Source organism: Corapipo altera, unplaced genomic scaffold, assembly GCF_003945725.1.
Source record: "Corapipo altera isolate COAL_440 unplaced genomic scaffold, ASM394572v1 48b, whole genome shotgun sequence".
Taxonomy (NCBI): Eukaryota; Metazoa; Chordata; class Aves; order Passeriformes; family Pipridae; genus Corapipo; species Corapipo altera.
The window spans coordinates 8,557,172-8,584,177 of NW_020884884.1; the positions used below are offsets into that span (position 1 = coordinate 8,557,172).

The following is a 27,006-nucleotide window of genomic DNA, read 5'->3' on the forward strand; positions in this document are numbered from 1 at the left end:
AGAGAAAATAAACCTCGTTAATTTATTAAACATACTGATGCATTTTAATATTTATGTCAGACATTCCTAATACCAATATTTTCCAAGTCTCAAAAAACTCCAAGAATAAGCTATAGGAAGATAAATTTTGAAACATATGGAATGATTACAACATGACACAATTTGTTGAAGCTTTGTGTTTGAGCATATTAAAAATGGTTTTGTTTACCTGCACTGCATTTTGAACTACATTCAACAAAACAGACAAGACTATATATTGGCATCTCTGCTCATAGAAAATGAGGATATTAGGTTTCTGAAATGCACAACTATATGAAAAACAGGTATGTTGCTTCAATGCTGTATTATACAAACATCAGAGTTGTTCTACATTTAAAATCATAATCAATTTCTTACTCTGAAGAACGTAGGCATCATTTAAGTGCTTTAAAGTTATACATAAAAATGCAAACAATTTTTTTCTTTCATTTCAAAGGAATTATACACAAGTCCTGGAAGAAAAGCCTCCGGAAAACACTTCATACAACCAGACAGCATTTGACTACATGAAACTAACCCTTTTGCAGAAGATCAGCATCTCCTTTTTCTACCAGTCTACAGTAGATGTTATGAAGTTGAAGAATTTTACCATACTTCTTATAACAGTTGATTAAAGCTTCCAGAGCTGCAGGCATGTCATCCCTTGTGGAATAAAACAAAACAAGAATAAAAACAGACATTCTGAGCAGAAGTAACACATGCTGAAGCCACTTTAATCTTTATAATTTCATAGAAAATTCATTTAGCAGTCTCTATATAATTCAAGTGTGTATTCTCCCCCTTGACTAGATAATTTTTGATTGCATGACCACTGTTCACTACAAAGGTGTAAATGGTCCTCATCATTAGACACACTTTATTTTTGAAGTAATATTCTTAAGTTCTGCTAGGTACTATCTTGACTAAACCCAAATTCCACGGAAATTTCACTTTTTGTTTCAGAGTTCTGTTTTTCTTGCTTGTAATACTGTGCACGTTAAATTACATCCAAATATCTCTGTTTAGACATTTTCAATTTCTAAGCTCTTTACAATTTTTCCACAGCATTATTGTTTCAACACAGATCTCCAGAATTAACTAAGATAACCACAGTTCTTTAGATCGCTTTATACTTGTTCTATGCCTTAACAGACTGGCTATAAATCATATGTTGACTTCCACTTCAACACAATGGAAGGGCTAGCATTTTTCCATTCTATATGAAGGTCAGAGTGCAGTGCATATTTTCTGCTAAAAGTATAATTTTTGCAATTAATTCAACAATATATTAAGAAATCAAAATGTATTTTATGCTGGTCTAACCACGTCACAGTATATATCCATGTACTAGTAAATCAGTGCAGAACATGCTGACTTCCTTAAATGCACTTACTCAGGAGTCTTTGAGCAGCAAGTGCAAGTGAAATGTAATAGTTCCATTTTTGATACCCCAATCCTTCACTGAATTTTACCGTATGTATACATTATTAACACCTTCAGAAGTGTACACAGTTAAAATGCAAAACTGAAAAGTCATAGAAACAATCACATCTGGAACTTTTAACAACAAATATGAATTAATGTTCTATACTGTGCAACTGACAGTACTTAATCATCTGTTGCAGGCTATTCTTCAAAGGATTACAACCCAGTCAAAACCAGAACAAAATAAAACAAAAAAATCCACCTAAAACAAGAGAGGACAACCACTGGTAAAAATATGTGAAGTTATTCTTTGAAGGGGAAAGTTTAAACTGAAACAATCTAAAATCACACACACAAAAATGTAGTAAGTAGCCAAACAGTCAGTAAGACTGCATTTTAGATTTCAAGAGTCTTACAAAGGAAAAAAAAAAATCTTTTTTTTTAAATATCACTTTACAGCAGCAGCTGAAGGCTATAATAAAACTAAATAACGATTTAACATTCCTGAAGTAACTTTATTATTGATCAACAGAACCTTATTGAAATAAGATATTATTGTTAAACAAGCCCAATTCAGATGTCCTCTCCTCACATCACATTTCTTGTGCAGCACAGATTTTGCTTTTTTCAAAGAATGAACTATCGAGACTACTACGTACTACTTCCATAATCTAGGCTAGTATTTCAAAAATTTTTAAGAGTAAAACACAGGAAGAATTAATTTTGTTCAGAAATACTGGCATTCTTAAAAAGAACCTAAGATGATGGATTTCTACCTTATCCCCCTTACTGAGCCCTGTTTACAGTGCATCTTCTGGCACCCCATGGAGTCATTTGAATTTTTGTCATTTGGGGTGAAGACTAAATTACAGGTTAATTTCAAAACTGCAAGTAGATGTTTCAGGCTAGATTACTGTCATAAAAGAGAAATACTATGGTAGTTACCATAGTCAGATATAAAGATTTATGTAATCAGTATTTTTCTTCTGCTTTAGATGCAAGTTCAGTTAACATCTAAAAAAACCCAGTTTTACAGAAAACTACTCAATTTCTAGGGAGGCACAACAACATTTATACATTTAAATTAAAGTTTTCAGTGATAAATCTAGCTTTTCAGACTGATGCTCAAACAGCCATAGTATTGTCTCGGCTGTATTCCTAAAGGATCAAAGTGACTGTTTTTAGGTCAAACCTATCAATAAATGAATGACTAATTGGAATGTCATTCAAACAGTAATACTAACAGTTTTCTAGTCTCTAAATGTATACTTCTGAAGGCAATAATACTGCACACGTAGAGAAAAAAAGTCAGCGAAGACCTGAGACAACAAAAATGGAAATATTGTACTTGTTACTGGTACTGCTCAGAGAGGCTGAATAAGTCTGCATTTAAGGAGGTCGGTATCATACACACCGATTTACACACAACTGTTTTGAATTTATCAAAACCAGATATATTTGTTTAGTTACATTTCATCAACCAACCAGTCACCCACAGCTTACTAGAAGACAGGGTTTATAAAACAGATACACGCTAAAACTGGCAAGAGACAAATATAAAACAATAAATGACAGAGAAGTTCAGACTCTACAAATTGTTTGTATCACCACTGCAAAGGAAAAATGATCAAGCTTATGTTAGTACTTGAACTTGTACAATTTGTTCAACAATGTGTAGTATTTTTTAATTGTCACAAACTGCATTTAATTCCAAGTACCAGCAGCTATTTTTGTAAGCAGTTTTTACAGTCCCGTTAGAAAACAAAAATCAGGAACTCACTGTAGGTTTCAAATTTCAAGTAGAGGTAACATTTTAGTGAGTTTCTTGTTATGGTTAACTTTAAAAAAATAGAACTGCACAAAAAACTGCATTAAAAGCCTGGTCCAAAATTACTATTCAATTAATATGGATCAAGTCGAAAAGGTAATAAAGCCCATACACTCATAGCCATGTTGGAAAAATCTGATTTCTGGTGTCAGTTTGGAATAAACAGTATTTAAAATGTGAACATAGATGATCCACGCTTCATTTTGAGTTGGTCAGATTACTACAGCTTTAAGTCACTCAAAAATACTATCTGTTCAGGACTAATACCTGTTCCACTTAAAGATTAGGTGTATTTTTCCAGCACATTGAAACTTGTTCTTTTAAAAAAGAACATATACTGTTATTTTTGAATGACAGAAGGAGCCTCAGCCATCACTACATTATGCTTGGCCCTTATGAAGTCCCATATTACTTTGGCTATTTTTCAGCTAAATTGATGCTCAGGTTAAGATATCAAGTTATTTGATTCTTTTGGTTTCTGTTTAGGAGGTTCATAAAGTCCCAAGATATGGGTCCAATTTTACAAAATATTTGTGGGGGCAATTTTAATCACACAAAACTATCTGAAGAGCCAAAATTACTCAGATGTCAAGAGTTTCTGCAAAACGCACCGTAGCAGGACTGGCTATAATGTGCATGGATATGTCAGTCCCCTTTAATTTCTACAAGCCACTCTCCTCTTGCTTCAAGAATGTAGCACTAAATCTAACCCTTTTACTTGTAATAAACAACTTTCCCAACCACAGAGTCTGCCTGATAAAAATAAGACTCCAAATATTGATTTTAATTGGAATGAAGTGCTGCAACATTATGCATAAAGCTTTAGTGAAGTGGCAATTTACCTAAGGGGTTTACTGATTGAAAAGCTCTCAAACCTGAAATCACTAGAGAGGTAGAAAGAAAAAAGGGACTCTCTGGGGTGGGGGTGGAGGGTAGCCTGGTAAAACAAATCCCTCTCTACAAATCTGAAGCAGATGTTAGTGTAGAGCGAAGTCAATTCAGCAAGGTGCAATCAGCTTTACAAAAATTATTCTGTTAAAAGAGAACAGGCTCTTGATAGAGCTAAATGTGTTTCTGTTCATCTGCTATACTAAGGAATCTTCAAGGAGACTGGTGTTGCAATTACAACTAATCCTCCCCAAAAAATTAACTGTGTTGAAGGCTTTGTAATTTCCCTAGGTACAATTTAGCTGTCACTTACTTTAAAATTTACTCAAACATGCGTTCGGAACAGCACTAACTTCACATGTCAAGTGCTTTCCAGCCAATTGAGTCTAAACTGGAAGTCGGTGTTAAACAACTGAATGATTAGACAAGATAGCTCATTTCCCTGCTCTTTTGTTCAGAATAAAATGCCACATTTACATTATCAGACTCAACAGGATTTTCTGACAGAAGGAGAAAAAACCCTAGTGAACACTGTCCATAGCAAGCACATGAAGCCTGTCATTTACCAATCATCCTTCAAAAAGCAATAGCCATGAATGTAACTTAATTACGACCCAATGATCCTTGACGAAAAATCATCTTATCACTGTCCTGTCCCCATAGGGCAAATGAGACACTTTTGTCCTTTGGCACTGATGATGCTAAATTCCTAATTGCAATAATGGAGTAAGAGAGCCAAACATCCCTAATTTCGTTGCAACACGTAAAGGGTTTTAATACAAATATTTGAAATAAAGCCGCTAAAAATTAGAAAAAAAACCTCTCCCCACTAGAGATATTTTTCCCCCACTAAAAATACCACTTTGTTTAAAAATATGCCTATTTTAAAAAGTGCATTTAAAAGTCAAATAACTTGTGCCACTGAATGATCTCAACCAAAACCATAAGTGAATTTAACTCAATGAAAACAACAGAAGAAAAATTGTCAAGGCACTGCATTCATGCTCTATCTACTACATAAGAAACTAATCAAAATGGGTTTATATAAGGTTAATGACAAACAAGCCAACAACGCTTTACCAGACAACACTGTATTAAAATACACTAACCTATTTTAAAGAAAAACAATCCAACTATAGCCTTTTGATCATTTAATATACAGATATTAACTGTTTGTGTTTCCTGACTTAAAACTACAAAATACTTTGTTCATATGGTCTGTAACAATGTTTTCACAGTTTACCTGCAAATTTTCTTCCCTCTGCTTAAGAACATTTCTGATACAGGGAATTAGTAAATTTTAAACTTGAAAATGTTTTCTTTCTTTTGTCAAAGGTGATATTATTCAAGGAGAACAGAAACAAATCTATGTTAATGAAAAAACAGGAACCATATCAAGGTTTTAAGGTATGTATTCCTGTTTTTAGTTGTACAAAAAGTTGGTTTGTGCAGTTTTCTTGGAGGAAAGAAAAAAAAGCAACAGTAGTTCATCTGTCAATTTATCATCCTGTAAATAGGTATTATCCAATATTGTGTAGGACAGGAACAGCTTCACAAACCTCTTCAGCAAATATGTTCATGTTCAAATAGGTTTTCCCTGAGAGCTGGCAGAGGATGTAAGCCAAAAGTACAAACCTTAAAATCTTAAGAACTTTTACATGGTGAAGGTAACACAAGCTTTTCTAATTATCAGCAGTTGGAAGAACCAGTTCAAAAGTAAGACGTATTTTAAGAAAAAGTACAAGCTCTTTACATCCTTGCAGATTTTAGAAGCTAGGATTTTTGTCATATGGTCCAGGGGAGGTCTTGAATGACAGACCAAGATTGTGGTTTGTCCCATCTTGAGAAACTGGTAAAGGTCATAAATAAAAATCAACACAATTTAAAGCAGGGGGGTAGTTCCCCTTACTCAGGGTCAAAAAACCCCCAAGTTAAGTCTGAGTTCTCTCTCTAGTTACTTCAGTTAAATATTTCTCAAAATATTAAAGGCAAAATGTACAATACTAGATTTTGTTAGCTTTTGTCAAGTTACGTGTCCATCATCAACATTATTTTCTTTTCCATGTTCTGCTGCAAATTGTCATGTTTAACATGCACTAGGACTTAAAAATTTCAGAATATTCAGGACTGGAGAAAAGGAGTAGATGAAAACATTTTACACCTACAATTGTAACCTCCAAAAGCAAATCACAGATTACAAGAAACTAAAAAGTTTGAAATAAATTAAGAACACAAAACACTAGCAAAACCACTGCTGTGGAACATTAAAAAATATCCCAGAGCTAATTTCAGAGGCATGCTGATGACCTGCAGCTAAATGACAGCGCTTCAGCATGATACTTGGGCTGTAGGATGGCAAACAGTAAGCACTATTGCTGAAAGAAACGACTAACACGTATTACACGTATTTCAGCCACATAACTTTCAAAAAAACAAACAAACAAAAAAACCACAGCAACAAAAACCCAGTGAAATGCAGTTATTCCTCCCAAGCAAATTATGCAGAAAAAAACTTCCCATTTTTGTCCACCACTGAAGAGGAATCAGTCTCTCCACCCAAAAGAGCAAAAAACCCACAGGAAATGAGCTTATTTTGCACTGGATTTGTATATATGAAATGTAATAAGAGTTATACAGGTGAGTGTCAATGACTTGCAGCCACACAATTCCACAGTCTGGAACTACTTCCTCCTTTATTAATCTAGTCTCATTAAAAGTCTCTTCCTTTGTTAAAAAAAGAAACTTTTCAGAATGTTTAACCAAACATTTATAATCCAAAAGAACGTAGAATTAAATTAAAATAACACTTATTGCCATCCTGCTTTTCATCCACAGATGATCACATCTTTATCTACATCGTCCTACACTACATCTCAAGTGCAAAGAACCCAAGCAGCACCAGGTACAACTTGCATGTCAACGCACATAAAGCAATTATGTAAAATGCAGCTGCTCTTACTGCACACTGCAAAGCATATCAGGTATTTTTCCGACACATTAGTTACATATGATTGCAGTTAAATTATTTTCATAAACATCTGCCTTTTCTTGTGATGTAATCAAGGAAGAGCTGCTGACTGAAAAGATGTACACTATATTCTTAACTGTTGACCACTACACTAAAATACTAATTTTAGAAGAGAATGCACATACATCTACCAAGACTTACATCTTTTTGACAAGAATTTTCAATATAGAAAATGTTACGCAGACCTTGCATACCCAGAGTACTTACAAGAACAAGAAACCTCTACATGGTTGACTTACATGATATCATGAAAAACTCACTCATTTCATAGGCATTATATTTAAACAAATAACATTTCATTTACATGAACCAAATCTCAAGAAACTGATTAATCAACTCTAGCTGCTAGAGTTTAAAATCCAGGAACCACATAAGTGACACAGAAAAGAATAATAAAAGGATTGTACATACAGTAAAGGAAGTGAGAAGAGACCCTTCACTTAATTTTAATAAGAAATTGTTTTATAGTTTATATGTACATTAATTCACATATTCTACACCTTGTACTGAAAATTTACGTGAAGGAACATAACACATGGAATTACATATACTTCCTGACAGAACGACTGTATAAAATTGCTTTTCTCTAATAAATAGTATTAAGAGTATATATAGGCAAGACCCTCCCAAGCGTAACAGACAAGTCGGACAGTTTTTTCTTTGAATTTTAAATTCATCAACACAGCAGTCTATTGGCAATAATATCAAATTATTTGAATTATGTGAATTAAAAATATTTCAGTGTTCAACAACTATCCTTCAACCCACCTGAGATATATTGGAAGGTACAGTAAAATAATGCTGTTTTGATGGGAAAACACATACCACTTAACCACGAGAGCTGAGACTACACCTATCATGCTCTGAATAGCTATCTTGTCAAACAGACTTAAGAACAAACTAATTCATAAGCATATTCCAACATATAGCCACTTCATCTCTGATGTGACCATAAAACACAGCTGTTGTTCCCACACATGATGTCTGCCTGATGAAAACAGACGTAGTTAAATTAGGAAAACATATTCATTCACTACTTTTCTTAGTGTTGTGTGTGTATGTGTACACGCTTATGCACGTGAGCACTTCCAAACAGGCATGCGAGCAGCATACACAGGTCATATAACACAAATAAATATCATAACTTCTTTCATCTGAAGCCCAAACATAGCTTACTTTTCAAGGTGAACTGTAATCAGGGGGGAATGAAGGGCAGGACTTTCTGCCAAGCCCAGGTTCATAATGGTCTCGTGTAACCGATTCACTGTTTCAACTTCACCTCGCATGGCAGCGGCATTAAGAATGCGGGAAAGAGATGCAACTGTTCTGCCTGAGATAGGAACATCCTTCTCTTTCATCTCCGTTAGAATGTTAATAGCATCTACAATGAAACAACACAAAAGACCCTTAGGTAATTTCATGTAGGGAAAACAAACTGCTATTAAAACAGCATTTCAAACCCAGCAGGAATGTAAATTCTGGTGTATAATGCCGATTTCAAGTTAATTACTACTTGCATTTCTAAACGAGACTACAATTATAAATCCACAATAGCATGGTTTTATCATTTTGCTGCAACTTTGACTACAAATTATAGATAGGAACTGTGTGCCCACTCTGCACCACATAACCCCGTACAGTCTGCCCTATAGCTGCAAGATTCTACTAAATGGATGTTTTTATCGTTCAATGCTAACATCTGCTAAATCACTCCATTGTTTCTTCAGCAGATGGCTTGTCACGAGGCCAGATAATAAAGATATGTTTACACTGTATATACAGCCAGACTAATGGTCTGATACCGATAGGGCCTGTTTGCTGTGTCGATACTAATTAGCCAAGGAGAGCCAATGAAAGCTTTCTAACAGACTGCATGTTAAAACATTAGGTTCATTAAGCTTCATTAGTAAGGCAGAAACAAACATTTTGGTATACGGAATAAGTGCATTTTTATCATGTTTTATAATGTTCTTAATTATTGAATAGACAGAATGTTTTGACCACTTTACATTTGGCTACACTTATGAATTATTTTATTTTCTGAGGGACATTTATGCTCCTAAAAGCAAGCTTATCTTTTCAAACTGCTTAATGTAGAGGTGGTCATGATCTGATTTATTATGATATGGAAAACATCAGTTTCGTTTATTATTTTTTTAACAATAAGCTTAATAAGAGGCCAAGACAAATTTCAAAGGAAGATCTTACATGAAAAAAATTACATTAGCTTTTTTATTTTATTGTATAGTGTTTTATATAAAACCATAACATTTTGTATCTAGGCTTGGACCACACTTTTATGGTGTTAAGCCCTCTACAAAATCATAGAACTCAATATTCAGAATTACCTTTTAAAGTTGATGACAGTCTAGAGTTCTTTTAAAGATCAACCAAATCATGTAAACTACAGAATTATATTAGACTACATTACAGAAATTAAAGAGCTAATAGCTTAATACAAACATCTAGAAATACAAATAGGCAGTTTGCGAGACTCATTAAAAGCCAAAATTTCCAGGCAATTTGCAGGTTAAATCTAAAATTCAATAACAAACATATAAAAAAATAGTAACAGAAAAATACATACTTTATAAAAAGTTAAATGAATTGTTGCAGTACTTGGCTCTTATGAGAAGGTTATGTTTATAGGTTTTATGTTCAGCCTTCAGACCTTCTTAAGCAAAAACAAAGCCATTAGTCTAGGCACATACGCAATTTGTGCCATAAGTCATGATCTTCAAACTCAATCCAAACAGCAATGCTAATAAAAACTAGCTGCAGAAATGCAAAAAGCACTGAGCTGTGCAAATGTAAATGACAAGCTTGCCAATCCATTAAAACTAATGGCCTGCACTGTCCAAGCATCTCTGGTTGAATTCACATGCAAATTTGTATGCAAAATGTTCAAGCACTTTTCAGGACATGATATACCATTAATATCAACTCACATTTTTATTCTTGAGCCAAGATACCTTTATTATATAGCAGAAACACACAATGAAAGCAAATGGATTACCTTCCAGTCTACCATGCTTTTCTAAGGCTTCTACCAGTGCTATGTACTTTCCAGTGTCAAGAGCAACAGGTGAATTCTTAGGGAAGCTAGAAATAAAAACATTAAGAATTGGATCAAAGGAGGTTCACATTTTATGGATTCAGCTTAAAGATTTATTTTTAAAACTATATAACATGACAACAACACCGAGAGCTAAAATTATAATAAAACTTAATGGAAAAATCTGATTAAATTTAAAAAATGCACAATTAAAACATGACTCAAAAATTATCTACACACCTTCCCATGCTCAAAAGCCAAAGGTTATGTTTCTGAGAGGGAGAGACTGCTTAATTAATTAATTGGAAGTTATTGCATAAAACAGGGTATTTCTCAGAAGCCTGGGAAGAAAACATAGTCCATGTGGCTGTGACAAGGCTACATTCTATATAAAGAAATATTTATAAAGAAAACTAAACTATTCACCTAAGGTAACAAGTTAAAGGCCACTATTTTGAAGTTTCTGCTTCGTGTTTGTTTTCTTTTCTCTGTAAGTATTAAAAGTTAATTCCTCCACTGTTGTTTCACTACGGTGACTGTGTGAGAGCAGTAGTGCAGGCAAAATCAATACGCTACTGTTATTTGCAGAGTGGCAAATTTCTTGACATTCACAGCTCAATCATTTTGCATAATTTCAAACACTAGCAAGGGTGTAATAGCACCTGCCTGCTAACCTACCATAAAACCAAAGTAAGTATTTTGTGGGCACATATGAGAGAACCTGAAAGTAGCACATGACTTTTTTTATATTCATTGTAGCATCAGACCAAAAGGAGCCTTTCACAGGAAAAAGGATAGGAGGAAATAGAAGGATCATCTGTAAGAATTTGCTCCAGGATAAGTCATGCATAGCATGTTTTAGCTGGGAGTTAACTTTTACAGCCAAGATACAAAGCTCAGAATATAAAAATTTAAAGCAGAATGCTTGCTGACAGTCTTAAAATGGCATTACCCAAACTCTGCTATTCTAAAAACAACACAGGTGTAGCACATTCTAAACATATTCCTGGTGCTTTCAAACACACAATATAGGTACCTTTTTCCCCCTTAAATGAAGCCAAACTTCAATTCAGACATGATGTATGTTTACAATAAAAACAAAAGACATCCTACGTAGTGAACTTCCTTTTTCAAAATAAATTTAAAAAAAATTACTGACCACACAATGTAGCTGCTTCTAATGTTCAATTATACAAAGCAAATTTTTTGTTTCAAAAAAACCACACCCACGACTGTTTTAAATGCACATACATTGGTGGGGAAAACTAATTAAAAATGGATGAGGGGGTTAATACTCAACCTACTTAATTCAACAAGGTCTGTGTATCAGCATAAATCTCTGTGACATGTTTCAGTGCCGGTGTACTTACACTTTTTCTTTCAGGTTCATTGCCTCTTCTACATTATCATGTCGACAGCACAAATTTATTAAGGCTGCATAGCCACCGACAACCATGTCCGGTTCGTATTTGGCTTTCACTTCAAGGGCTTTTTGCATATTCTAAAAAAGGAACAAAGCAAAGATGTGAACTAGAGGAAAAGTCAATCTGACATTATGATTCTTATATATTCAGTGTACAGTTACATGACTGCTTTAGTGCTTTTAGTAGTATAAGATCACATACGAAAACACAGTGCTGTAATGCTTTAGCAAATTTTGAGATTGAAAGTTATTTTGCAGAAATTAATATTTTTGTAGGACACCTTTTACATGAGCTTGAGATTAAAATTTTTCTTGCTTTACATTTATATTTCTGGCATGTTTTAATGTAAGACTTTTTTTAATCCAGAGACCATAAAAATTATTAACCCAAATTCTAAAATAGTTCTTATTTACTTGAAATTGATAACAATTTTCACCTGGTACACTGTCAAACACATAACAGAACTACTTTCTAAAGAATAAGAAACTACTTAATAATCCCATTGAAAGCTTATTTTTCTATAAATTCCTATTCATACATTTGACCACTTTGAACTTCCAATGGTGTTTGCATCTAGACTTATTTCATATGCAAAATGGTAGAGACACACAGCTGAGAATCACTCTTTCTAAATTGCATTCTTAGCAACACAGAATATTGTGCTATCATCTGCATGACTGTTACTGTTCCTATATCCACAGCTTTATAGGCAGGATCATACTGAACAAGAAACTGAACAAAAGTGCGGTGATACCCCACAAATTACAGACACACACTAAATGAATGTAAACTACAGCTGGACGCCTGCCGAATGAAGGCAAGGGACCCTTTATCTCAGAAGAGCTTTCCTCCTGCAGGAAAATGGAATTTCAATCCCTGCATTAACAACCTAGTAATATTTGAATTGCAAATGACTAGTGCATGTATCAGTTGCTTGACAATCTAGATATAAGAGACCGGAGCCATGGCTTGAAAGGACATTTGGCATGTATGATAAACCTATCACAGCTGTTACTATCATTCACTTTGCAGATTATTGTAAACAAACTTCAGCAACCCCAAAACATGCCATTCAAGGTGTTGCTGAAATTAGTTAACCTTTTGATTTAATTGCTTTTTGCACTTATGTTTGATTTATAAGCATCAAACCATGAAACCTCAAGCACTGCACTTGTCTTTGCTTAACTATGTCTTTCCATAATACAGTCATTTATGTCCCTTTAAAAATATAGCTATGTGTTTCCAATTATCTCTGCATTGCTTAAGATACCTCTTCTTCACAAAGAGCATGTATGAGTTGTTTCAAGACATCTGTAATAGGCTGGTTTTCAGCTTTTCGCTTTTCTAGTTTCTTCTCCAAAGCAGACACGTCAGATTTAGCACTCTAAATGGAGGTAACAGAAAGAATGTCAATTGCAAAAACACCCTCCCTGAACAACTTGTCGGATCACTTTAATGAAAGACAGACAAAATAATCCTCTTCTTTCATACTCGAAGAAATTTTTTAATCATTTAAGGTGCTTTTATCTGTTTAAATAGTACATACTAATTGAAGATTTGAGTCAGAATACACTAAAAAAAAAAAAAAGCATTAAGTCGCATATCTACAAAGGTCAACACTACTCTTTCTCTCGTACTCAGTTCTTTGTGTTCAGGGAAGTAGGGAATAGAAGCCTGTTTCTTTTTCCATCTCCACTTTGCTCAGATCAGGGATGTAAAGACCTGACACTCCACCATTAGAAGCAGTATGGATTTATATGGTTCCTGCCACTCAAGTGGATCACTGTAATTTACAAGCATGAATTAAGCCTCACACCACTACCGTTAACTAACTAGAACTTTCAAAAAATATTTACCAGACAGGGAAACTGAGGCATGAAACCTCAGCCAACTCCAAGGTCAAGTATTGGGTCTATGTGAAAATCTGGATAGCCTTTACTCCTACTCTGGAAAGTAACCTCTGAACTTCAAATGGTAGATTTAAATAACATTAATATACTTCCATGATCTGAAAGCTAGCGATTACACTTCATCTAAACCCCATATCCAAACAGTATTATTACAGTAAGAACAAGTATAGCTATCTATGAATTTACTTACTTCTGGAATGTCATCTGTAGACAGGGATTTTTTATGACACAGTAACCTTGCATCCTAAAATGCAGTAAAACAAAAATATCACTAATCCCCCCCAAAAGTTCAATCTCTAAGTAAGCATATAGTACTAAAAACGTTCAAGATCATTATATAATAGCAATGTTTAAAAAAGCTGTATTCTGCAGCATTATTACACTGACTTGAGAAAGCACTTATTAAATGTATCCCTTTCACATATGAAATGAAATCAGCTTCAGAAGTGAAAAATTACAGAAAGGTAAAGAGGCTTACATATAATCACTGCATGAAGCTATTTATTTTGCAAAGGAGAATATATTCACAGATTTTTTAGATTCAAAGCAATTGCTATAGAACCACAGACCTTAATTAATTCAGGAACTTGAGAGGAGTCCAGCAGTCTGCAAATGCCGCTGTAGTGGCTTGTAGGGATAACTATATTCTGTACCAAGAGGTGGGGAAAAAAATTATATGAGTTTTGAAACACAACCAAACTGAAATTTGTCTAACAGAAATTATCTCAGACGTAATTCAAGTCTCCAGCTCTTGCATGTCATTGAGAAGTGGTCTGGTTGTACTTAAAAGCAGCAATTTCAAACCTAATAGATACATGTCAGGCAGGACAGGCATTATGTAGCAAAAAATGAAATGGTACCATCTCCTTCAGCTGATGGAAGTATTGTCTCAAACGCTCCTCCTTGGCCTGTACCTCTGAGTCACTCATGCTGTCAATCAAGTGATAAAGAAAATAGCCAACAGCTTCTGTGGAAAAAAACAAGAGAAAGCATTCCACTAAAATTACCGAGACTGTCATGTTATCAAGATTAATTTATAAGAAATCATTTTGGTGTGAGATGTCACCCTGATGAGAGGCTCTGAAATGGCAACAATGATCACTGAGGCATAGAGATTATGTGGTTTGGGAGCACATATCTAACTGGTGAGTGAAAGGAATATTAATTATTTTCAGACCTAGTGACAGCTTTTCAGTACAGAATCTTACTTCAATCTATTTTTTTCCACTACTGTGTGACAGAAGTGGTACTGCCCAAGGCCTTCCCCCCCTTTCCTGCCTGCTACCCCAAATAGTTGCCACAAATATTTTGTCATCACTCAAAAGAAAAAACAGATTTCTAACACTTTGCATATTTATTCTGTACATTTTATCCATTATATTCCATTACCAAGATACATTAAATATCATAATATTAATATAATAACATAAAAAAATACTTTAACCATTAGATAAACTAATACTGAAGAAATGGCCTATTGGCCAACGAAAATCTAGACGAACAGATTTCAGCAAATAGTGCTAAGTAACTTGTCTAGCAAATGCAAAAATATATGGGGTCCTGTAGCCAAGAACAGGAAGAACATCAAGTATTACCTTCTCAAAGGTTAGCTGTCCCCATACCCCCTTGCCCCTCTGGCTCCGAAAGGGGTGTGGGGGGGGAAATCCTAGCTTTTCTGAAAAAAAACCCCACATCATACAAAAAAAAGTATACTTATTTTAAAGTAGAAGAATTGGGATATTAAGTAACATTTTGTTTTACAAAATCAAAAGAACTACTAAAAGTAAAACTAGATTGAAAGACTGCATTTTCTAATCTTTTTTTAAAAGTATTTAAGCATTGATACTGTATTCATTCTAATTCTCCATTTTGGTCTATACATTTAGAAAAATAAATTGTTATCAGCAAGATTTGTTTATAATTCTAAAAAAAAAAAAAAGATATCTCGCGGATCTCACAAAATATGCTCTGATCATTTGAATCAGGATTTTACCCAACATGTTTTCAAATTTCACTTTCAAAAAGAAGCAATCAGTGTTTACTGTTGTAATCCCTCAAACCCATCATTACACAGAAGAACGGATTTGTGGATAAGTTACAATCATAGAAATTGAAACTCTACCAGTAGGTCCTGGAGGCGTCAGGCAATAACGTTCATCCTTGTACAACAGTTCTGTTATCTGGTGAGACAGAATAATCGTACATTGCAGCCAAAAGAAGCAAGCAAGGACAAATAGTATCTGAAATTGAATTCTCAAAATAATAAAGCATTTCTCTGTTAAAGTATTATTCTTTACCACATCATAGTCATTCCCTAAGAAATACAAAGGGGTTTTTTGTAAATAATAGGTTTTTCTGGAAAAAATATTGCAAAGAGAAATGCTTTCTGTGGTGTGGCATTAAAACAGAGACACTCTAGTATTCTGTTTATATATCATTCTACAGAAAGTTACCTATCATAAGACACTGCTTAAAGAAAATATTAACCAGTGTCACTCCTGCAGATGCTACAATTATGTTTCAATTTATTGAAAGGCTGAAACTGGCCCATAAAGCTTTTTTAAAATTTGAAAGAAGCAAATACATAAAAAATAAAGGAATGTCATTTATCATGCTCTGCTAGAATTAAGGTAACTAGTACAGCTGTTGTAAATAAGTGCAATTCTGCATGACAAAATATGCAGTTATAAAAATTAATTGCATTCAGTTACATTTAGCACACGTTTTATCCTTCATACAAACCAAAGAAATGCACAGATTTTACTTCCTCTGAAGGAAAATAAGCATTTACGTAAAAGCCCCCACATCCTACCTACAAATACTTTAACCTAAACAACATCACTTTAAAAATCCATTTGACTGTTCTTAAGGAAATTACATCATTTTAATTATTTAAATCTTCAGTTAAAAAATGAAATTGCGTTTCAAGAATTTTTGTTTTATCTGCCATAATTCTAGAATGCAATCTCAAAGAAGTTAGAGGGAGATGCACTCTCACTGCCAAAGTGCTGTGTTTTAAGTAATTACAAAAGAAAAGGAATTCTCAACTTCAATTGTTGATGAAAACAGATAAATAAAGCCATAAAGTACCAAACATGCTACTGAATATCTTATCTATTACTTTCCATTCTATCAACATCATGGACACAGCGCACAGTTAAACTACAGCTTTCTTCTGCCCTTTTGCCCTCATTTTCCTACGACAAATGAACACACACTACAATAAAATCCAAGGAAGTCATAACACAGTTCTTTTGAATCAAATCTCAGAATACTAAAAGGGATGGAATATAGAAAAAAAATTAATGTGTGATATTATTTCTAATGCTAAGTATCTATTATTTCCCAAGTTAGCATTTCTTATTTTAGAAGTTCAATGCACATTTTAACTCTTAAATTTAGTGAAGACAACAAAATTTATCTTTCTTCCATTGCAAGGAAGAGGAAGTAACTCTAGTTATTCCTTCATATTCAGCTCTCTGACTGTCCTTCAAAATTATTTTTGTAATGGGAGCAAGAGAGATTCCCTTTTTTTCTTTTTCTTATGCAAAAAAGAAAGGAGAGAGGCAAAGGACAAAAACACCCTCTCACCAGAATTATCACACAACAGTAAATGGTAGAAAAATGTAAAAAATCCTGCACTGATTTTATATAAATCAGTAATCACTGACATTCCAAATACCAAGTTCCATTTTATTCCAAGATTTCTTTGCAAAATCTAAAATATACTTCCATTAGTCAGCAGTAACAGTACTGAACAATAAAAACAAAAAGCACAATGCATCCCTTCCCAAACCACATTCCAGTCAGTATCTGCCAACATCTATTCTAATGTTCGGCAAAATTTATTGACCAGGTTATGTTGCAGCATCTTTCTAATGTTGTCCATACCAGGGATGGTAAGATGATTAGTAATTTCCCCTTGATTTCACTGAGTTGATCTCAGTGTTTTAAGTTATATGACCGAAACTTTAAAAACTAATTGTGCCTTACTATTTTATTAGTACTAGGGCGGGGATAGAAAGTAAGTTTAGGGAGGGCAGGAAAGTGAATTAATGTCAGACAGCACAACCATGGCAGACCTTGTTCCAGAAGCTACAACTATCTTCAGCTGTAACAACATTGATCTAAAAATTGCAGTAGCATAAGCTACTTGACATGGTAACACCACATTTGATTTTTCCCAATTACACTTAACTGTCCAAGTTGAAAACTCAATTTCATACACTTGTACAATCTGCCACTAATAGAAGTCTTGCTCAAATTAATCAGGTCTACAATTATCAGGCTCAGAATTCAGATTTACAGTAATGCACCATAAACACACAGTGCCTAAAGAATCTGGATTTTATTTACAGTTTTATCTCCACTTACCTTACTCCAAAGACGTACATCATCTGAGCTGAAGAGGGCAGCAAAGGATAACAAATTAAAAGCATCAAAATGATTTTATGCTTGTATCTTTCTTTAAAACAACACAGAACATTAACACTGAGGGTTTTATTATTTAGATAAAATTGAAATACAATAGCTGCCACATTCCATTTAAACTAATTTTGTACAGAGTATTGGACTTTTTACTATACTGCATATGGTCATAATTTCTGCTAAAAAACTTAAAATAATGCAACATTCTGAACAGACCACTTAAGACTAGAAAGAATATGGTTTAGTTTTATTTTTGGACCATTTCTTAACATATTCTACTTGTATTTTTTTATTTTATACTTCATTCTATGCAGCATTTCAAGAAAATAAGCTTTGCTCAAACAAACTGCACTTTACATAGCAAACGCTCAATATGTGGAATTTGCTAGAGCAAAAATCTAGACTCCCAAGCATTAGATTTTTAATAAGCAAAGATAACTCCAGGCAGCTATTAATGCATTTATACCATGCAAAAAAAAAGAAAATAATAAAATCTCTGAATGTATTATATTTATTATAGTTGAGATAAACAGATAATATTTTAAAAAGTAGAAAACAAAACAAAATTTTCCCTTCATAGAAAAGAACTTGGTGAAGAACACTTCTCTGTACATCATGAACTTACAACCAAAAATCATACATCAACCAGTTCATGAACGTATAGAACCCTGACATCTTAATGTAAAATCAATTCTCTGAAGTATAAAAATCCTGACATATTCCTATAATTTGTAGAACATCAAAATTCTCAGTAGAAGCTGTAACTTTTCAAGAACTATAACTTTTTGGCAACTATAAAACAGCATTAACACAGACAAGAGAACAAAACCTTATGACCTGATTTTATCTTCCTGTAATTCTCATAAGAGGAAAATAAGATGTCAGTCTGAACAGATGCACAGAAACTTGAAAGTATTCGTAGAAGTTTAGGATTTTAGTTAGGAGGTTCAAGCCTTTGAAACATATATTCCTTTTGTGCAACTGCTACTTGTATTTGAAAATGAGTCAAATGTAGGTCCAACAGAGAAAGAGAGAAGAAAATGTCATCTGTGAGGTTAGTTAAGCTTTGTTGGATGAACTCACTCCACCACCGACAGCATGACAATGAACTGCAGATATCAAATGCATCAATTTCCTAAAGTACTTGACTCTGAAATAGTAATGGTACATCAGGCAAATAGAATGGGAATACTTTGAAGCAGTTACTAGAGAAGAGCAGTTTCAACAGAAATCCATAAACTAGTCTGCCACAGACATTGTTCATGTGTCCTTGGTGTCGCTACCCTGTACTTTGGTACGCCAGTCCTTAACTCTGCTCATTTGAACACTCAAAACCTGTGTTTAGCCATGAAATTTTGCTGCGGCTTTTACAAAAGGTACAAATATTCTTCTCTTCTATCCTATCATACCCTCAGGTTTCATGTTCAGGTTGTTCTAGTTTAAAAGCAGCATTAGGTTTAAAATATGAAATGAAACATGAGTTGCCATGCTTTCAGAAAGAGCACATGGGGGAAATCTGGGGAGAGTCAACTTTGTACATAGCTTCTGAAGCTAGGCAGCAATAAAGGCTCACAAAAGAGGATTATTACAGAAATAAACCAAAACTTATGCCACACTTACAAGTGGTAAGGAAAGCTTGAGTAAAAAGGAAAAAACTACCCAAAAAAAAAATCCCACCAAAACACCCTCAACCTCAATTTCCATCAGAATTCTGAGTTTTTAGCCCAGATGCCCAATAACTATTGAAATCACACTAGTAGGAACTGTGTTCATGATGACGGGAGTAACTGTTTCACTTGAGAAGACTGTGAGTTTTAGCAACTAGTTTCCTAGCAAGATGGTAACATTTCCCAGATACTTTAAATCACATTCTGAACACCTGCACAGTTCCCCAGTGGAAGGGGTACTTCACGCTAGGGTTGGCTGTGTGTGGTAAATATTGGTATGGTTTCCTTTCCAGTGCAAAACCTGCTTCAATTGTATACCTATACTTACAGAAAGAAAACGTGTTTCAAAAATCTGTTACTTTAATTAATACATGTGAAAGGGATGGTTCTGGGACTGACTACTAGAAGGAATAGCAAAATACCACCTAACACATTTTTTTACTTATCCCTCGGATGTCAAGGTCAGCTAGGGTCTAGTTAACAAACCAAATTTCAACACTGGTTTGCTTTTTCCTCTCCTTTTCCCACAGTAGAGCAGGATCAGCTAGACAGAACATGCAATTTACTAGGAAATTATTTTGATCATGTTCACATATTATGTTTTACTATTATCCAACCTAAACATAGTTCTAATTCATACTGATCGCAAACTTTTAGAAAATAACTTAGTGAACAAAATCAGCCTTCAAACCCTGGTCCTGAGTAGTATTAAGTTACCTCCTTGGTTCCCCATGGTGCAGGTATGCTGAAAAAAAACTCTTATTCACAGTCCTAAATGTCTGACTGGGGCAAATGCCCCAGTGCATGATAGAAATGCTTGCTAATTCACATGTACTTGCATAAGCTTAAGACAACCTTGCAAGTAAGCAAGGAACCCTCCTTGCAAAACGGGACCATATGGTTGTGAATATAAAGTCCTGGCAATGTAGCACAAGACCAGGTGTTACATGTGAGCATTCATGAGTCATATTAACCCAGAGGGCACAGAAAGATAGCTGATATAGCAGAATATGCTAGGCTCCTACTGGTATTTAGCCTTCATTAAGCAACCCGTTACTTTACTGGTTAATAGTGATAATCTTTAGGGAAATCTCAGATTAACATAGCTGTTTATAAACAAAAAAGTGAATAAACTCCCAAATGTTTATATACTGGCAAATATCACAGAACAAACAAGAACAGTGAAGTTCTTTTTAATCTACTATAGATAATGCTTTAAATGTATGCTCATATATAGCAGAGGCGAGGAAAATGAGGAAAGCAGGGAGAAACAACAATATCCCCAGCTACTTCTGGAATGCTACTTATAAATTTTCAAACATGGAGTGGGGGCCAAAGGACTGAACAGACTTGTGCTCAACTAGACAAAAAAGAGAGGGAATTTTGTTACAGGCAGACAACAACAAAAAAAAGGTATTCACATAGTAACCTTACCTTTTGAAACCCAAGATGAGACTGTTTCTAAACAGACGAAAATCAACTGGAAGTGTGCTTGCTGAAGACACTGTAAATGAAAGAAATGTTTCTTAATAGTCATCGTAACAACTCAGTAGGTCATGTAAACAGCCTGTCATCAGAAGAACTATTTTGTTAGTTTAGTAAATGCTGACAAACTTTTACAACCCAAAATTTAAAATACCGAGGTATTTGAAACTGTCCAGGTTTTATCAGCTCTAAATCTGCTCCATTTCAAAAGGGATCAGATATTCAGAGAGAGATCTTTTCCCTCTTAATTGCCTTTAATGTCCATAGTTAATACATTACATTTTATATGAATTATTTATTGAGCTAAGCATCTTTATCTGCAAAAAACGAGAAGACCAATTCCAAAAAGCAAAACAAACCTCCAACAACCTTAACAAAGAAAACTTGGGATATTAGTGCTGAAAGAAAAAAAGATCCACTGGAGGTAAATGGTTTGTTAATTGTTTCAGACTGAATACCTGCCTTAACATAGGTTTCACAATTTTGCCTTCTATTTTTTTAAGTAATAAAATACCACCAAAAAAACAATAACAAAAAAAAACAAACCACCAAACCAAAAACAATGGCACAACACTTTCTTAGATGTTTGCTTCTTCTAGTGTAAATGGCCTGACAAGAAAGAAAAAGTAGTTCCATTTAAAGTGCTATCCACTGAAATAAATTACACTTAAGAGGATAAAAAGAGAAAAATACACAGTTCTAAATGTTAATATTTACAGTAATATTTGAACACATAGGAAACTGCAAAATCAATTAAAATTAGATGTCCCTGAGAGGTCATTTACAGTTATGCCTTATGTCCTCATCTTTACATCACTTCTTGGCTAAATATTCCAAATCATTCTACCTTCTTCCTCTAGAATTGCTGTCTCTCCTTCAGCACTGTAGACAAGCAAAGAAAAAAAATACAGTAGTAGGTGCATTTATGTCCTCTATGAAGTTATTATCATCTCACTTCAGCATCACAATGGAATTAACTGCTGTAAAGACCTGAATGCACAGGGCCATTTCAGCAAGGGCTGCAATATCGTACACGGTCGGAGAGAACCAAAATAAAAGCACCAGCTCTAAAGAAACACGGAAAGTAAAAGGCAGGAACAACATGCTAAAACCACTTCCTTAGTCTAACTCCAGACATGTAGAAAATCAAAAGTTTTAAACATTGGAACATTTATTTTGTTTGAAAATCTCAGGTAAAGTTGGTTTCAAGACACCTTCAGCAGAAATTCCCATCCAGTATATTAAACTTTTTGCTCGTAAAAAGACAAGCAAAAAAGCATCTTAGTATGCTCAGCTGCTGCTGACAATCGGCAACCTGGTTTCCTTAGCAACAAACAAGTCTGAGAAAATCAAGGGGCTGACAATGAAGTGGAATGGAATGGCATGATAAAGGGAAAAAGCGGCTCTCATGTACGCTGCCTTATGCGTCCAGATTCCTCAGCTGATGCTTCATAGTTTTCATCTTGTCAGTAGCAGAAATCTATACATTATAGGGCATGAGAAGCTGAATCAATACACCTAGATAGCAGCCAGCATTAAAAACCAGCCTTCGTCTCCTGACTACACTGAGACAACCTCAAACTATTTTCCATGCTGCATCTATTTTTCCCTCTTTGTAATACTGCAAAAGGAGAGAAGTAAAAAAAAAAAAACAAAAACAAAACAACCCACACCAAACAAAAAATCAGCTGTTTAATATCTGTGCTTTATCATCACATAGGTGCTAATTAGATTTACTAGCATTCATTTCAGCTCGGTAAACTATTTACGGAGTACCTTCCTTTAAAGCTCAAGTTCAAAGAAATTTGATACGTCTTCATGAATTATTAACCCTAGTCTTTGTAAACAGAAATACCACTACAAGATTTAAATTCAACTCACAGACAATAGCTAAATAACATACTATGTGATACGAACTTCATGACAGTAAGACAGAATGCACACTACTGTATGTGCCTGTATTGTACTTTTGATATCATATATATTTACCTTATACCAGGTATTTGCCTTAGAACACATCAAAACCTGACTATTTCAGTAAACCAAAATGAGTGTGCAGTGGTGGGTCTACTAAAAACCAAACCTCAAACTATTTCAGCTTCCAGAAGAAATTTCATTGCTTTTAATAAAGTTGTCCTTTAAAATAAAATTCCAAGTTATTTTTAGCTACTCAATTTTTTTATGGTCAATGGTTGGGTTTATGCTTTTTGTTTTGTAATTAAAAAAAATAGCGGCAAAATGTAAGGTGAATGTTAAAGATTCACTAATCAATAAATCTCCAATATCAAAATTAAATCACTGATTAGTAACTACTCAACTTTTTCATTTGCAACACAATGGCTTCACAGAATCATGGTGTATAGACTACTTATTTCTATATTTGTTAAATATAACAGTTCATGTCAACTGCAGCAAAAGACTGCTTAAGCTTTTCCCTGAGCCTTGACACATAAAACTGTTGCTTACAAAGAGATCCTTCTGTATCAGAATTTAGCCCAAATTTAGATGTTTTATTAACATCTCAGTATACAAGGAAAATAAAAACTGTATTATTTAAATTTTGAAGTGAATCATATATTCCTACTTAACCAAGTAAATTATCCCATACCATACATTCAGTTGATGACATAAATTAACTTTTGCAAGCACTGAGAATCACAACAGTCTTCGGAGAAAACTCTTAAACATGCTGCTACAACATAAACGCCTGATTAACCAATCACATTTACACACATAACTTCCTTGACCAGCAGATCAGCAGAACACCCCTGGGTTAGTGCCAGTGCCAATCAGTTCTTTAAAGCTGGTTCTTTCATTACAATTCTGTAGTACTTCAGAGCCATATCGTTAGACCAGCATTCTGTTGTAATTGATGCAGCAAACAAATGCAATCCCAGCACTAACCACCTAACAGTCACTGTGCAAAACAAATCGTTTCCTTAACCTCCCCACAATACAAGAGTGCGATGCTCCTGTCACAAGCACAGTAAAGATATTATTTGCAAATAACCTACAGGTAAATCTTGTGGCCAGGTTCAATACCACAGTAGATTTTAACCATGATACATTGTTCAGAAGTGGTAGTTTTAAACAGTCTGACATCTCATCATATAGGGAAACTTTGCTCATTTCCCTCGTATCTTTAAACCTCATATATTAATGCAAGTAAATCTCTTAGTCTACAACTGCAAAGTAACATGCAACATGAGAAATACTTACATATAGAAAGAACATTGTCCAATCTTCCATTTGCTGCTTCACATCTTATTTCTGCTACATGGAGTCCAACACCTTCAAATAGGCAGCCATTTTTCTAGAGAAAAAGCAATCAGTCATTGGAACTTCACACAGATAAGACATTCTGATCCTTTGCATTTTAAACACTTTCTTCCCAAAGGACGTTGGCATTCTTGTACTGATAGCTGTTGAGAAGGTGCTCTACAGAAGTCTACATGGCTGGCCAAGTAAGTTGCTACTGATCAATATTTTGTATTAAAATCAACTGCAAGAGACAAAGTTATCGAAGGCAGAAAAACTGGGACACTTAAACTATGTCTGCAATTCTCAATTCTTCAGCAAATGAAAAAAAAAAACAAACCATCCACCAGAAACAATTGTAATACTTCCAATTCCCAGTTTAAAAAAAAGGGTATTATTCATTTATTTAGTTTTCCACTTCAGGAAACAGAAAGCTACTAGGTCTGGAGCAAAATATTTTGGTTAGCTCTAGAGAAGAAAAAGAAAAGCAGGAGAAAGACATGGTAAACAAACCGAACCAGTGCAAGGACTGTTTGAAAAGTAATCTAAATATTCTGACCAGGCTTCATCATACCAGGTTCATGTTTAGAGTGCTACTGTGACCTAAAGCCTCCACAGAGAACACAGAATAAGCCATGCAATAGTCACTTTTGCAATTTTTAAATGTAAACTCACCTTCAGCTGGGCACGAGCAGTTTCACTATCAGCAAAATTTTTAAAAACATAGTCTGTGTATGTTTCTGCATCAAGTTCCACACTCAACTCGTGCATCAGTTTCAGGACCTCAAAGACACCTATGAAGGCAAAATTGGTAAGGCTAAGCACTTCAGAAAAATGAAAACTTGAGAATCAACATTTAAAAATAAATGTTGCTTTACAAAAAAAAGGAACTGTCTCCTCAATTTCCCTCCTTGAAATTGCCATGCAAAATCCTGCATTTTTATTTTAGGTGTTAATAGAATTCTTAATTGTGAAACTTAAAATAGATTTACTAAACTTCCTGTTCTGTGCTGTACTATAAGAAACATGAAAGTTCAGTTTGGAAATTGCTAGTATACAAAGTTGTTTTCTAACACAGTCAATCTATGAGTTATTCATGTTCACAAAACATCTTTTAGAGTTATATATCAAAATGTCCATATTACTGTGCATAAAAAACAAATCTGAAATACGATGTAAAATACACAATTGAATTCAAGATACAAACACATTCTTCAATACATCATACATTCTTAGCTTTGTTCACAATATCCAACCCTGATTAGAGCAAGGCAAGCATTTAAGATTTGTCTCTGGATTTGTTTAAAATTAATAACACGTTTGTAATCAAATAGGTTGATTACTCTATCAACACATCAACTTCAAACTGGAAATTCAGAAAAAGGCTGGAGTCTCCCAAGTGAAGCTACATCTTAACTTTTACAGGGTTCAGGTCATTTTGCACAACTGGACTGTATATCACTTCTCTAGATATGCATTTGAAGAGAACAGACACCAAATAGTAATAGTCCAGCAACTAGAGTGTGGTTTTAGAGTATGTGTCATTCTTTTTAATTTCTCACACTCTTCTGATTTGCAGAAACTTCTTACAGTAACCTTAGTTAGCAAACTGTGCACCCCTGTCAAAACCAATACAGGTATAATCATTTTTTGCTGGTCTAAAAACGATTTGTCAGTTGCTGCAGGACACCAGTACCAAACAGCATATGTTTTTTTCAACTTGCATTTCATACTTATTACTTTAAAGATGTCCAAAGTCCCTGTCTTTGCCCTGGAGTGCCACCTATGGAAAAGTGACACTTCCATGAATATTTTATGGAGTGCACTATGGTGCAAATAATCAAATGTGAATTCCCTTTGAGCACTTGAAAATACATGCAGGCAAGTCACACTAGATTAAAGTCGCATCATCTGTTCAAGTTTGCCTTAAACAAAACTCTGATTTGGACCAGAATCTGCAAAAATATGAATAAAGAAATAATTGCACTTGGTACTTCTTGATACCTTTCTAATGTTGACAGCTGGTTTCTATTTCATGTTTTCAACTTCCCAAAAAATACATCAAGTCCTCTTATGCTGAAACCTTTGCAAAAATAACTGTATCTGTAGCACTAAAAAGTAGTTTGGAGAGCAAGAACTACACCCCATAGTGACTAAGGTGTGGTAAACTAGGAAGGTTTGAGTTCAAACACGTATCCAGACCAAGAATAGAAAACAGGCTTGTTAAGCATCCTCATTCCCTAGCAGATAGAGTAAGGCACAGCTCCTGAGCAGAAAAGGGCACGTATGAGGAATGGAACACCAGCACAACAGTGAGAAGCAGATTAAGGAGGAATACCATAACAATAATGCACATAACCAAACTAATTGCAAACTTAAAATGAAAGTATGTGTGGTAGCCTTTTTTTTTTTTTTTTTTAAGATGGTTGATGTACGATTTTGGGGGGACAGAAGATTAATGAAAACCAACACAATTTTGCATGCATTTTCTACCTCACTGAGAGCAGAACTACTTTAAATTCAAATAAATACCTTATACATACAAAGCAATGAAGCACTTTCATTTCAAGTAAAATTCTATAAAATTCTCAA

General features: G+C 34.4%; 1 protein-coding gene across 1 annotated transcript in view; it reads right to left on the bottom strand.

The window, feature by feature from the left end:
* Positions 1–27,006, bottom strand: part of LRPPRC (leucine rich pentatricopeptide repeat containing) — a 76,658-nt gene that overhangs the window by 38,071 nt on the left and 11,581 nt on the right. Inside the window, exons 11-23 of the mRNA XM_027641569.1 lie at positions 25,090–25,208; positions 24,376–24,469; positions 21,106–21,175; positions 17,951–17,978; positions 15,699–15,756; positions 14,437–14,543; positions 14,146–14,223; positions 13,767–13,820; positions 12,937–13,050; positions 11,613–11,743; positions 10,204–10,289; positions 8,364–8,568; positions 557–681 (exon numbers count right to left, since the gene is read on the bottom strand). Of these exons, the coding sequence (XP_027497370.1) occupies positions 557–681; positions 8,364–8,568; positions 10,204–10,289; positions 11,613–11,743; positions 12,937–13,050; positions 13,767–13,820; positions 14,146–14,223; positions 14,437–14,543; positions 15,699–15,756; positions 17,951–17,978; positions 21,106–21,175; positions 24,376–24,469; positions 25,090–25,208 (1,269 nt within the window). The remainder of the gene's footprint in view (positions 1–556; positions 682–8,363; positions 8,569–10,203; positions 10,290–11,612; positions 11,744–12,936; positions 13,051–13,766; positions 13,821–14,145; positions 14,224–14,436; positions 14,544–15,698; positions 15,757–17,950; positions 17,979–21,105; positions 21,176–24,375; positions 24,470–25,089; positions 25,209–27,006) is intronic.